The sequence below is a fragment of the Perissodus microlepis genome, chromosome 7 (genome assembly GCF_051167445.1).
Source record: "Perissodus microlepis isolate ML-2025 ecotype Zambia chromosome 7, ASM5116744v1, whole genome shotgun sequence".
In the NCBI taxonomy this organism is placed as follows: domain Eukaryota; kingdom Metazoa; phylum Chordata; class Actinopteri; order Cichliformes; family Cichlidae; genus Perissodus; species Perissodus microlepis.
In genome coordinates this window covers 22,337,774-22,349,920 of record NC_140467.1, presented here as the reverse complement: position 1 = coordinate 22,349,920, position 12,147 = coordinate 22,337,774, and the positions used below count along the sequence as shown (strand labels likewise).

Sequence of the window (12,147 nt, the reverse complement as noted above, 5' to 3'; positions counted from 1 at the left end):
ATATTTACCTTCGCGAAACGTATCCATCTAAATCTGCCCAAACTTACTGATAGCGCATAAAAAAGTGCTCACAGTTGAAATCTTTGCCATGTTTTGTGGCCAGTGCAAATTCCTGCTGTGTTGGCTCATTAATCACGACTACCATAAAAAGAACCAGTTGGGTTACATTTTACAGTTCAAATGGGCGTGTTTACTTTTTTTTTCCAGGGATAATATCATATGATCCACATAACAGACTTCCTGTTTGTTGAAGAACACATCGACAGCAGCACTGTGCGCTGGAGGAAAGCAGCTTTTTTAGAGGTATGGTTGGCTAGAGTTTTTTCACAGATAGTTAAGGTGACCTGACAGGCTAAAGTCCAGTAATGCGACTTATTTGACTTTACTGCAAACAGATAACTTATGGGGACGAGGGGCATAAGGGTCACTTACCATTCCGTACTTTTAGCATTATAAGAATAAATGAAGTAGAAGTTACATTCGGAAACACTCATGAAAGTAATGAAAAATAGATGGGGAAAAGTGATCTGAATGAAAATTGTTCGCTCACATCTCTGCCGAATTTTCGAGTAGACAATACATGTGCTGTCAACTCTGGTTTTACGTGCACAAAAGTCTCCGCTGAGCACAAATTCGTTAAAAATGACATTTTGGATGGAGTTTGGCACGGTGCTGTAGGAAGATCGTAAACTCTCTGTTTGAAAAAAAGAAACGACATTGTTTTTTGTAGCCGGGTGGGCACGTGACCTCATGCACAAACATGGCTGCACGCAGAGCAAAGCAGTAGCGCTGTCAGTGGTGAACAAAAACATCTAAAGTCAGCTTAAAGTCATCAACCTACACGGTTTAGGCAGCTTTCCCACGACGCGACTCCGAAATATGCGACACTAGCAGAATCTAGCTCTCGGTTAACCACAGGAATTAGTCACGACATGTCGTCATCAAAGTTAGCTAGTATAGCTGCTAAAATCACGACGTGGTGCTTTCTTTCCTGTTGCTTTTTCGAGCTGGACACCTAAAAACACACCCAAGGTTTGGACTTTAACTTAGAGGTTAGCTGAACGTCTTGCATTGAAAATATTGCTATTATTTTGTTGAGGGGAAAACGACAACAACAAAAAATGATTATGATTTGTAATCTGCTTTAATGGGAAATGACTGCATCCATGTACACGTCACCGCCACTTCCTCACAGAAGTATCTCAACTGGCTGATTTAATAAAGTGGTGACCTGCAACCCCTGGTGAGCTTAACCTCTGGTTTCTCCTATGTCCAGCAGCTATGATGAGTACAGCTTGGAGCACATGAGCAACCTCATGGCCAGCAGGAGACAGAAAGCCGGGAACGATGGAAAGCGGAGTCTCATAGGACCTCCATCTAGGCATGTGGAGGAGAATCTCCTAGACCGGGATGCCCCCAAGCCGCTTTTTGTCTATTTGTTGGCGTTTTTCTCTGCCTTGGGGGGATTCCTCTTTGGGTATGACACTGGAGTGGTTTCTGGAGCCATGATTCTCCTCAAGAAGGAGATGAACCTGAATGCTCTGTGGCAGGAGCTGCTGGTTTCCAGTACTGTGGGAGCTGCAGCGCTCTCTGCCCTGAGTGGAGGCTACCTGAACGGGTGGCTGGGCCGCAGGATCTGTATCCTTGTGGCCAGCTTTATCTTCACTGTCGGTGGCATCATCTTGAGTCTTGCCCCAGACAAGGTGGTCCTCCTTGTTGGCAGAATTACAGTTGGTTTGGGCATAGGTAAGTTATTTTTATTTAACACTACAGCTTGTATCAAGGTAAAGTCACCATTATGATTTTGCTCCTTATAAGGAACCCTTTGTTTGACTTTAATTATTCAATATTTGCCTTATTCAAACACAGAGCTCTGAATTATACGGCAGAGTTAGGATGTAATATGAATCGTCTGTGGGAATGCATCTGTTGTACATTAGCATGAAACTGTTCCTCTCCTTGCCTTTAGGCATTGCTTCCATGACTGTTCCTGTGTACATCGCAGAAGTTTCCCCTCCTCACCTGCGAGGTCAGCTGGTCACTATCAATTCCCTCTTTATCACTGGTGGCCAGTTCATTGCCAGTGTGGTTGATGGGGCTTTCAGCTACCTGAGACAAGACGGCTGGAGGTACGCAGCTTTGATGCTCTCTCACCTGTGCTAAGGGCTTTACATGACAGATAGTTTAGTTTGGTTAAATTTGATTTATCCCTTTTTTACCATTATTTGGATCTTTGCCGTGAATGCCAATAAGGGCACCAGAGTTTTCAGATTCCAAGAAGCTGCATCTTCTCCATGCTTTAGGTACATGTTGGGCCTTTCCTGCCTTCCTTCTGTGCTGCAGTTCTTCGGCTTTATTTTTCTGCCCGAGAGCCCCCGTTGGCTCCTCCAAAAAGGCCGAAGCCTAGAGGCTCATCAGGTTCTCAGCCAGATCAGAGGAGGCCAGAACATTGATGAGGAGTATGACACCATCAGAGCCAGCATTGAGGAAGAAGAGAAAGATTTAAACGGAGGTAAACGATGTCTGGGAAAAGGGAAAGTAAGTTGTGCAACATTGCAGGTGTTATCTGCGCGTGCTTAATCACACTGTGTGTTTTCTTTTTTTTTTCCTGGTTATTTTCTAGGTGGGCCTGTTATTTTCCGTATCCTCAGGCACTCGCCGACTCGTAGGGCTCTCATCGTTGGTTGTGGGCTCCAGATGTTTCAGCAGTTGTCTGGGATAAACACCGTCATGTAGGCCGACTTTTTGTTTTGTTCAGTTTCAGACCGCATGACAATGCTAACCATTGCTGTAAAACCTCAAGCGCCACATCAGAGCAAGTGTGTTTTCCGTAAATCTGTCCTGTGCTGTCCTGTGCTTTATCCTAGGTACTACAGTGCAACCATTGTGCAGATGGCTGGGGTGCGTGATGATAAACAGGCAATATGGTTGGCTGCAGCAACTTCAGCTACCAACTTTGTGTTTACCTTGTTGGGAGTCTGGCTTGTTGAGAAAGTGGGTCGCAGGAAGCTGACCCTAGGCAGTCTTTTAGGTTTGTAATTATAGAGATTACTTGATTGATAGATGCATTTTATTTTTAAGTTTGGGGGGTGTTTGTGTTAAGTGAATTTAACACAATTTGTCACAAATCAACAATATAACTATAGAAATGCGTTCTTACTGTAGCTAAGGCCAAAAGTGTTTACAGTGGGCAGGACAGGGGTCATTTTCATGTAAACATCTCTGGGACTTTTGCAACCAGACTGACTTCTAAAGTAAAACTAATGTGTTTTTATGGTAATAGTATTATATTTGGTCAATGATATTATTCAGGTATATGAAAATGAACTGCTTGTTTCTGCAGACACCCCTGCCGTCTTTCTCAGTGTGTTTGTCTCATTATGTTTCCGATGCAGGAACTGGTCTGAGTCTGGCTCTGTTGGCAGTTGGGTTCTTGCTATCTGCCCAGAACTCTCCTCCTATAACCCTCCACCCATTAGACCCCCAAAACTCAACCTGCAGGACATATGGGTAAGAAGAAAAAAAAATCACACTGCACTAATTTTTATTTGTTTTTGTATTGCAACATAGCATGCGGGCAGTCCGACTTCCTGTCAGTTTACACTATGTTGTCGTTCAACATTTGGTTGTATTATGTATTTTGTGGTGATGCTTATCTTGGTATTTCTTCACTGTTGTGACAATGATTTCGCTAACTTTCATTCTTGGAGTGCGTGTATGCATCTCTGGTGATTTTTAACCCCTCACTCTTCCTCCTACCTCCAACAATAGTTGTATTTGCTTGATCTTTAAAGGCCTGATGTCTGCCGCTCAGTAGATTTGGTGGTGTCTTTTGTGAAAGCTTTTGCATTCATCTCTGTCCTGCAGGTCTTGTGAAGGCTGCATGCTGGATCCAGATTGTGGATTTTGTTTCCTTGAAAATGGCACCAACGTGTACGACTCTTCCTGTGTTCCTGTCAATCAGTCATCCACTGATCATGCAGCCTGGGGAAGGTCAGATATTTGGGGTGTTTTGTTTTTGTATAAAGGGAAGGTGTATGCATTAGCTCACAAAAAATGTAAAGGTCCGGAAAGATGTTCCAGTGATTTCTTTCTTGGATATGACTGCTAAGTGGATGGATGGAAATATGGATGATATCAAAAGTGCATAAAGAAGTAGTGAAATAATAGTGCTAACAAACTCATGGAAAACCTGCATAATATCATCTCAACTTAATCACTAATGCAATCATTTTCAAGGTAAAAAACCAAAACCAAAAAAAACCACAGGGATGTCTTGCAATGCCATCAACAGACATCTTTTACATATATAATGTTAACAAAACACAGAACAGATGCAGATAAAACTCTCCATTATTAACTTGAATGATCCTCTTTGTTGTAAGACAATTGTTAGAAGGAACAGAAGGGTGGAGTTTTATAGCCTCCTGTCTGTGTCACATTAACAGGATCCAGTGTTACGTCATAGGTGTGGTGATGTGTTGTGTGTTTTAAGCTTGAGTTGCGTATCTGAGAGTGTGAGAGCACGTCTCTTCCCGACCTTCAGTTCATGTGTCTGTGAACATTATTTGAAGGTCCAGTTTTAAAATACTACTAAAAGTAGTACTTAAAGTATTAAAGTATAACTGTCTATGACCTGCACTGTAATAGATTGTTTTTCAAATACTTTTAAGCTAATCTGTGTTATTTACCCCCAAAGTTGAGATGATTAGCTCAATAAAAGGAAAATGCAACAAGTATTCAATCCAAAAATTTAGTAAATCAAAGAAGCAAAATAAGTAAAAATCTAAATGCAATGAAAATAAAATAAGTAAAACATTTGATAACATTATGTTTAATTAAATAAAATCTAAATGTAAAACAGTAGGGTGGCTTTATGAATTACAATATGGTTTCTGTTTTTTATTATTATTATTTTTATTTTTAATCCAGGTGTTCCAATGGAACCGAAGCAAGCGACAATCCAATTTGGGCGTACAACTACTGTCCTTCATCTTACTCCTGGATTGTTCTTTTTGGCCTCATCCTCTACCTTGCGTTCTTTGCTCCAGGTTTAAAATGAATTTCTTCTTGGTTTTTTTTGTATTTGTTTTTATTTTGTTATTTTAATTATTAGTTCTCAGTTCATAGCCATCCCCATCTTATTGCAGCTGAACCGAAACGTGCTGAGTCTATTCCCCTAATTTAGTTTGACTGTGAGGTAACTTGGACAGTATAAATGATGGATATGGCTACTGTGTGACAGTCAGTGAAGTAGCATTATAAAGCTGAGGAGTGAGCACTATGTCTGACTGTTGCATTGCTGTCTTATTGGCTGAAAACTTGTGATGAACAGCCTGTCGTTCAATTAATAAACAATCTACCGATGAGTCGCCCCATCTGAAAATGACTTTTCTGAAAACACATGATCTCATTTAAAAGTTGCCTTATAAATTCCTTCCTTATAAAAGGCGCTTCCACCTTACCATCACTTTTCACACAGAGTCTGGGTCCATCTTTTATACTAAATCATGTCTATTCAAACATTTGCAAATTCGAAAACAAAATCATCACTTGTTAATATGTTGTAATGTGACACTAAGAAACGAGTTATGGAAATAGAAATAGAAAAAATTTTCAAGATGTAGGAAAATGCTTCTTCATACTCAACCTCTTTGAATGTTATCAGTGTTATCCTAATCATGAAGGCTAACCAACAGCTAATATGTTGACACATGTCTAATGTGATAAAATAATGCATACAATACATGTTACAGGTATGGGCCCCATGCCTTGGACAGTGAACTCTGAGATCTACCCACTTTGGGCGCGCAGTACTGGCAACGCCTGTTCAGCTGGGGTGAACTGGATCTTCAATGTCTTGGTGTCTCTGACGTTTCTCCATGTTGCAGAGTTTCTTACTTATTATGGTAAGACTGCATTAAGATAGCAGCTAAAGTGTTTTAGGGTATTAAGTAACTGGAAATGCTAAAAGTATAAAACATAGCAAAAAAAAAGAAAGGGACAGACACTTTTATTGCTGGTTGAGTTGTGGTTAAGTGGGTTAAATACTTCTTTAAAACAAGTTAAAGGATCAGACCTCCAAGGAAAAAATGATATGGACTGGGTAATGTGTTTGGAACGTAAGCATCCCGAGTCGTTTGATGGAAATGAAAATTATTCAAAGACACCTCCTGAAAAAGTGAAAAAAATGATGCGGCAGCCTGGTCCATTTTCCCGATCTTCATTCCAGCTATTCAAAATGGTACTCAGCAGTTTGTACAGCCCTCACCTGCTTGTATGCATGCCTGAGGATCTCAGGATATCACTGAGCTCTTGGACAGTCTGAGGTGCAGCCCAACAACGTTAGATGGACCAAAACATAACATCCCTGAGTTCTATTGGATTTAAGTCAGGCAAGCGTGGGTGTCAGTCAATGGCATTGAGTCCTTCATCCTCCAGGAACTGCCTGCATACTCTTGCCACATGAGGCTGAGCATTGTTGTCCACCAAGACGAACCCAGGACCCACTGCACCAGAGTGGGGTCTGGGGGGCAGTCAGGGCGCCGCTGCCTAGGATGTAGAGGTCCCTCCAGAAATATGCCTCCCCCAACCATCACTGAGCTACCACCAAACCAGTCATGCTGAAAGATGTTACAGGCAGTATAATGTTCTCCTGGCTTCTCCAGACCCTTTCATGGCTGTAACATGTGCTCAAGGTAAACCTTATCTGTGAGAGCAGGGTTGGTGGAACTGCCAGTTCTGTATTCTCTGGCAAATGCCAATTAGACTCCATGGTGCCAGACAGTGAGTACAGCGCCCACTAGAGGACATTGGGCCTTCAGGCCACCCTCATGAGGTCTGTTTCTGGTTGTTTGGTCAGACATTTACACCAGTGATTGGCTAGTGGTCATTTTGTAGCTCTGGCAGTTTCCATCCTGCCAGGAACAAATAGTGGTCCTGCTGATGAGTCCTACTGAAGGACCTTCTCAGCCTTGTCCAGCTCTTTTAGAGTAACTGCCTGACTCCTGGAATCTCCTCTGTGCTCTTGAGACTGTGCTGTGAGACACAGCAAACCTTCTGCATTAGTCAGAAAAGATGAGGAGGGAAAAATGCCAGTGGTCTCTACTTGTAAAACCATTCCTGTTTTGTGGGTAATCTCATTGTTGCCCCTCTAGTGCACCTGATGTTAATTTTATTAACCCCAAAGAAGCTGAAACTGATGAATAACCCCCTCTGCTACTTAACTGACCACATCAATATCCTGCATGCTTAACTTGATGCTGTGTTTAAGTTTTCTGAGCAGTGTGCATAGCTTTTTAAGGTTATTTTAAGGTTATTTAGAGGAATTGCATTTGTTTATTAGGTGTTTTTTCCCCTATTTAAATATTTATATAAACAATTCACACAACTTTATCAAGTTTAATTTACAGCCAAGAACTTCATAGTTTTGAGCCTAATTCCCAAAATCCCTGTATTCCAGGTGCGTTCTTCTTGTACACGGGCCTGGCCATGCTGGGTCTCATCTTTGTAAAGGGCTGCCTCCCAGAGACAAAGGGCCTACAGCTGGAAGAGATCGAGAACCTGTTCGCAGGTCAGCTCTGCTCCTGTGGAGATCCTTCACCCAACGACAATCGTAATGTCCAATACATCCGGGTAAAAGGCAGCAACTACCTCCCCTCTGACAACGACGCCTCAGATGTAGAGTAGACTGGGATGATTTCGCTTTGCACTCTGTCCTTTGGTTTTCCTGGGATGGCTGCTCTTGCGGGGAGGAAAAGGTATTCACGGTTCCCTCTGGTGGGTGTGATCGAATGGGACCAAACGCAGGCTAGAGCTCCCCTGGGGTTGACTTTAACTGGTGCTTTCTTTCATTTAAGCAACTTTTTCAAATTTCTTTCTAGTTCTGCCTTTATCTCACCTGGAAATCGTGTTGCTTTGCATTTCTTACTTTTGAATATCCTCCTTATTTCTCATCGTCATTTATGCACTAATAAAAAGGGAATACTGACTGGTGTCTACGCAGTATTGCTGTGGGCACAGTTAATCTGTGACAGTGTTGCTGGGATCAGAAAATCCTTGTTTTACAAACTGATCAGACCACAATGAAAATGAGTGAAATATTTCCATTTTCTTGTTGAGAAGCCTTTTAGAAACAAGCCTTTTGTTGTTGTTTTAACCACACAGTTGGTTGCTGACTCATCGTTTACCCTCACATATTTAATTCCATTAAGTTGTGTGATTTCCATCTGACCATCCATCTTTTATAAACTACAAAAACGAGATGCGGGCAGAAATCTGATTGTGGTGAAATGATAAGGATTTGAGAATTTGAAGATCTGTGAAACTGCTTTCACTGGACGTTTGCACATCTTTTCGAAATCATTAACATGGGGTTAGTCCTCCAATCAAAGCTGGTGTCAAAAATACTAATCACGTGTTTTTGTTGTCAGCTAGAAAGTGGGCGAGTTTGCACTTTAAAGTCTTTTATTTTTTCAATAAATAATAAAATAAAGTGATAAATAAAATATATGTTTCCTACGTGCCAGATTGCTATAGCAAGTTGTTGTTTTTTTTAGCATGATTTGGAATTCAGCCAAGCAAACTATGGAGCCGTGGAGTCAGACAGTGCCATAGCCTATATAACTGTAAGTAATGCATCGAGGTATTAAAGTGCTACAAACTTTGATGTTATGTTACTGTACAAAGAAAAATGCCTTTTTGATGTTCAAAATGTTCAATTTCATATCTTTGTTGTTGCAGTTCAGATAATGGTGATCAAGAACAACGTCCCACAGAGGGCTTTTGTACAGAATGTCCTTTTTACACTGGGATACTTTGATAAGTACCAGTTTGCTTTATTGGCACTGCTGGCATTTACAAATATTGATTTCTCATTAAATATTTTTCATGCGGCCTTATTTTTTTTTTGTACATCAAGCACAGGCTAAGATGTATTTGGAAATTGTACAAAACCTCCACATGGAAACATGAAAGTGCTTGATACCTAAAACTACGTGATCTGTAGTTACAGATCCATTCTGCTTTTGTTTGAAATGCGCTGGGGAAAAAGACTAGACTCATGACACTACCACCTTTGTATGAGACAGTTTTCCCTCGGGTGAACAGAGCTGATTGTCTTGACAGCTTCGAGGGGAAAGCATTTCAGGTTAAAAGGCCATAAATGAATTTTATGGATAAGTGAGATGATCGGCATTTTGTATATGAAAAGTTGACTGTTTGCAAAGTTACAATATATGTGTGTTTTCTTTTCTTTTCACCAATGTCATATTTGATAAATAAACGTGTCAAAGGAGCCTGATCTGTGAAGTCAGTCAGTTTTTGTGTGAAAAGGTCATTTGAGTGTTGCTCAAATGTAATTGAAGATGGTGACATGACATCATTTCTAAGAGTCTAAGACTGCATGAAAAATTGTTGAAGTGCTCACAACACTGAAACAAAGAATAACAGAGACTTTCCTAAAGATCCTGAGGAAGAACATCTTCCAGAGGCTGTTGGTGTCCTACTGCTGCTCCACAGAGTATTTTAATATATTACTTCTGTGTGTGGTTTTCCTCTTGTACAGTGGCACAAAACAAGGCGCTCCAGAGGGTGGCCCAGAAAACCATGGGATGCCCCCTACCTACTCTAGAGGACCTACATAGTTAAAGCTAATAATATAAAAGATCCGTCTGACTGTCCATGTCCACATGAATGTGCTCTGTGTAATTTGTGAGAGTGGGGAAAAGCTGCTTTAGTCTTTTTATGTGTTTCTTGTACGGTTTTATATAGTTTATAGTTTTTATTACTGTTGTGAGTGATCTTTGCACTGTTCAGAGTCCATTTGACATTAGTGTACATGTTGCATTATGTCATATGGTCCCCTGCTCATCCCAGTGAACTAAACCGGCACCCACAGTCTTAAAGTGTGTGTGCACTCCTGCTTTAAATCTCAGGCCACTTTAATGTTGGCAAAGGAGAATCACATATGATTTTTAACATAATTACAGTGGTTGATTTCTAGCCCATTTTTAGGTTAAATACTTAATGCAAAGTTGGGATGGTGTTTTGGTGTTTTTGGTCACAAGGAGACCCTGATCTTGAAACTGCAGGTAAATGTTGAGTTGATGGAAAAAATCAGTTGTCACTGGGTCATTTCTGTTTTGTGGCAAACCTGGTGATGAACATTCAGGATGTTTTGTATTTAATTGGTTGTGTTAAAAGTCTTCACTTATCCCAAGTAAACTAAAACATTTGGAACAATCCAGATTTTGGTTGGGTAAAGACAATTTTTCGTTATGCCATGAGAAAGGGATAAAAACTAGAACATGTTATAGATAAGATGGGAAGTTTATTTCAATTAAAGAACTTGTAAATATATAAATATAAAATATGTAATAGAGTAACTATAAAATACTTTTACAGGTGTTTGTGGGGTGGGAAGGTGGCATTAAATTCATTAGGATGAATTTTTGTAAACAATCTGACACTGTAGAAAAAATAAAAATGTATGAAAAAAAAGACTTGCATATGATCCAAAATCTAACAATGCAGCCACGGGATATCGAATCCTGACCTGGTCTTAAGGTTTGCTGAGTCACAGTTTTGCCTCTGTAGACGTCAGGTTATGTTTATATTAGAGAAGGGGTGCAAATTACACATCAGGTCAGTTATTTCTGTGCAGTCGTAGGATTTGATTTCCATTGTGACCAGATGTGTTCCACTCTTTCTAAGAAACATAAATGCAGTGTTGGCCCCTACAGTTCCTTCGTGTGGCACTGTGATTATCCAATCCACAAGATGGCAGTAAAAAACAACTAAAGAGAATAAATAGTCGCGATGAACGTTAGCAGGGAGCAAAAGAAAAACTAAATAAAACAAAAAACAACAAAAAACCCTTTATTTTATATGTGAGCTTAAAAAATAGATTATCTGCCAGTGCAATTTTAGTGACTTTTTTTATTTATTGCTACTGGGAACATGGATTCATATATTTGTTATCTGTAAACTAAATGATTGCTATTTTTTTTTTAAAAAATGGGATGATTACAGAGTATATTAAATAATAAGAAATAGAATATTGTCATTTATTTATTTGGTAATTTAAATGATGTTGTAAAATTGCTTAAAACAAACGTTTTGATATGGTATTAAATTGAATTCGAAATATGTACTGATGTCATTTAGGATTTCTTATAGAGACTCGTGTTTGCCCATCTTTTATATTCACATGAAAGTCCAACTATCTACCTGCTAAGCTATCGAAACTTTCATTTGTGTAAAAGAAGCTTGTGATAGTCCAAGGTTACTGCTATCAGAAGGCTGCTGGTAGATTCTCTGCCGTTGCTGACATGACTTCATGCCTGAAAGCCAAATGGCTGATGCTGTAAAGCGGTTCATGGTGCTGTGATTTCTCTAAGACGCACAGAAAAAAAATGTTTTAAAATTAAATTAATATTGTCCCCACATTTTCTATCATAAAACGATGATAACTGTCTGGAAAATGTACATTTTGGGCTACAGATTCTTTCTGGACTGTGTCACGAGCGCTTTTTATTAATGTGGAAATGCAGATTTTGGTACTCCTGCAATATACTGGGGAGAAAAATAATACAGTGATTCTTACTATCGCCTCACTCCCCGGAGAGGGCGTGGCTTGCTGACGCACTGCGGATCCCTCCCAGTGTCTAAACGGAGCGGAGAGAGGAACGGCAAGGCACGGAAGGGGCGCGCGCACATGTGCGAGTGTGTTTGAACCAATGAACGCGTACGCGCGCGCCATTGGCTCACCAGCAGCTGGAGTGGCAGTGTGCAGACGGGCTCGAGTCGGAGCATCAGGGCCAAGTTGCGCAGAGATGCAGCGTACGTAGACGCAGCACGCGGGCACACCACCGCGGCTCTTCCCCGATATCATGGTTAAAACACCGTTAAGATAGGTTGTTGTGGGTTTTATTTATTTTTTTAATGGCGGCGCTGAAGTCGAGGTGATCCGCTCGCCAGCGGGAGTATAGTGCGCACTCCTTTTTTTTTTTTTTTTTTTTTTGCCGGGGCTAGTAGCCAACGCAGATAAATCCGCTCTATTATTATTTTTTCTTCCACCTGCTATTGCATAAGGAATCATGACAACGGGACAGGATGAAAGCTCTGTCCGTGTGGCATTGAGGTAAG

At 40.6% G+C, this 12,147-nt stretch overlaps 2 protein-coding genes across 15 annotated transcripts in view; both read left to right on the top strand.

Moving 5' to 3' along the window:
- The first annotated feature begins 225 nt into the window (after window positions 1–225).
- LOC146383067 (proton myo-inositol cotransporter-like) lies at window positions 226–9,296 on the top strand. Of its 8 annotated transcripts, none has more exons than XM_084934208.1 (11): window positions 226–303; window positions 1,277–1,746; window positions 1,970–2,129; window positions 2,304–2,512; window positions 2,624–2,732; window positions 2,868–3,031; window positions 3,396–3,510; window positions 3,868–3,993; window positions 4,933–5,051; window positions 5,757–5,909; window positions 7,463–9,296. In XM_084934208.1, the coding sequence occupies exons 2-11, from the start codon at window positions 1,305–1,307 to the stop codon at window positions 7,687–7,689; spliced, it is 1,824 nt and encodes a 607-aa protein (XP_084790334.1). In that variant the 5' UTR covers window positions 226–303; window positions 1,277–1,304; the 3' UTR covers window positions 7,690–9,296. The 8 variants fall into 8 exon arrangements, with proteins under 8 accessions (XP_084790334.1, XP_084790335.1, XP_084790336.1 ...); XM_084934209.1 differs by having other exon boundaries at window positions 227–303; window positions 1,280–1,746; XM_084934210.1 differs by lacking the exon at window positions 226–303 and adding an exon at window positions 720–1,032 and having other exon boundaries at window positions 1,280–1,746.
- A 2,396-nt stretch (window positions 9,297–11,692) lies between these two features.
- kif21a (kinesin family member 21A) overlaps window positions 11,693–12,147 on the top strand; it is a 57,341-nt gene continuing 56,886 nt past the window's right edge. For 5 of the 7 annotated variants that reach the window (XM_084934201.1, XM_084934199.1, XM_084934198.1 and 2 more), the window contains exon 1: window positions 11,693–12,142. In XM_084934201.1, coding sequence (XP_084790327.1) covers window positions 12,099–12,142 — 44 coding nt within the window. In that variant the 5' untranslated portion in view covers window positions 11,693–12,098. The remainder of the gene's footprint in view (window positions 12,143–12,147) is intronic. The other 2 variants (XM_084934203.1, XM_084934200.1) reach the window with 1 other exon arrangement.

What these genes read in the sequence shown, in the direction of transcription:
- LOC146383067 (XM_084934211.1), top strand. Translation starts at nt 1,269, where the DNA reads ATGTCCAGCAGCTATGATGAGTACAGCTTGGAGCACATGAGCAACCTC. An exon ending in GACCCTAGGCAGTCTTTTAG is followed by an intron (nt 3,032 to 3,395) that starts GTTTGTAATTAT and finishes TTTCCGATGCAG; the next exon opens with GAACTGGTCTGAGTCTGGCT. An exon ending in GTAATGTCCAATACATCCGG is followed by an intron (nt 7,636 to 8,558) that starts GTAAAAGGCAGC and finishes TGTTTTTTTTAG; the next exon opens with CATGATTTGGAATTCAGCCA.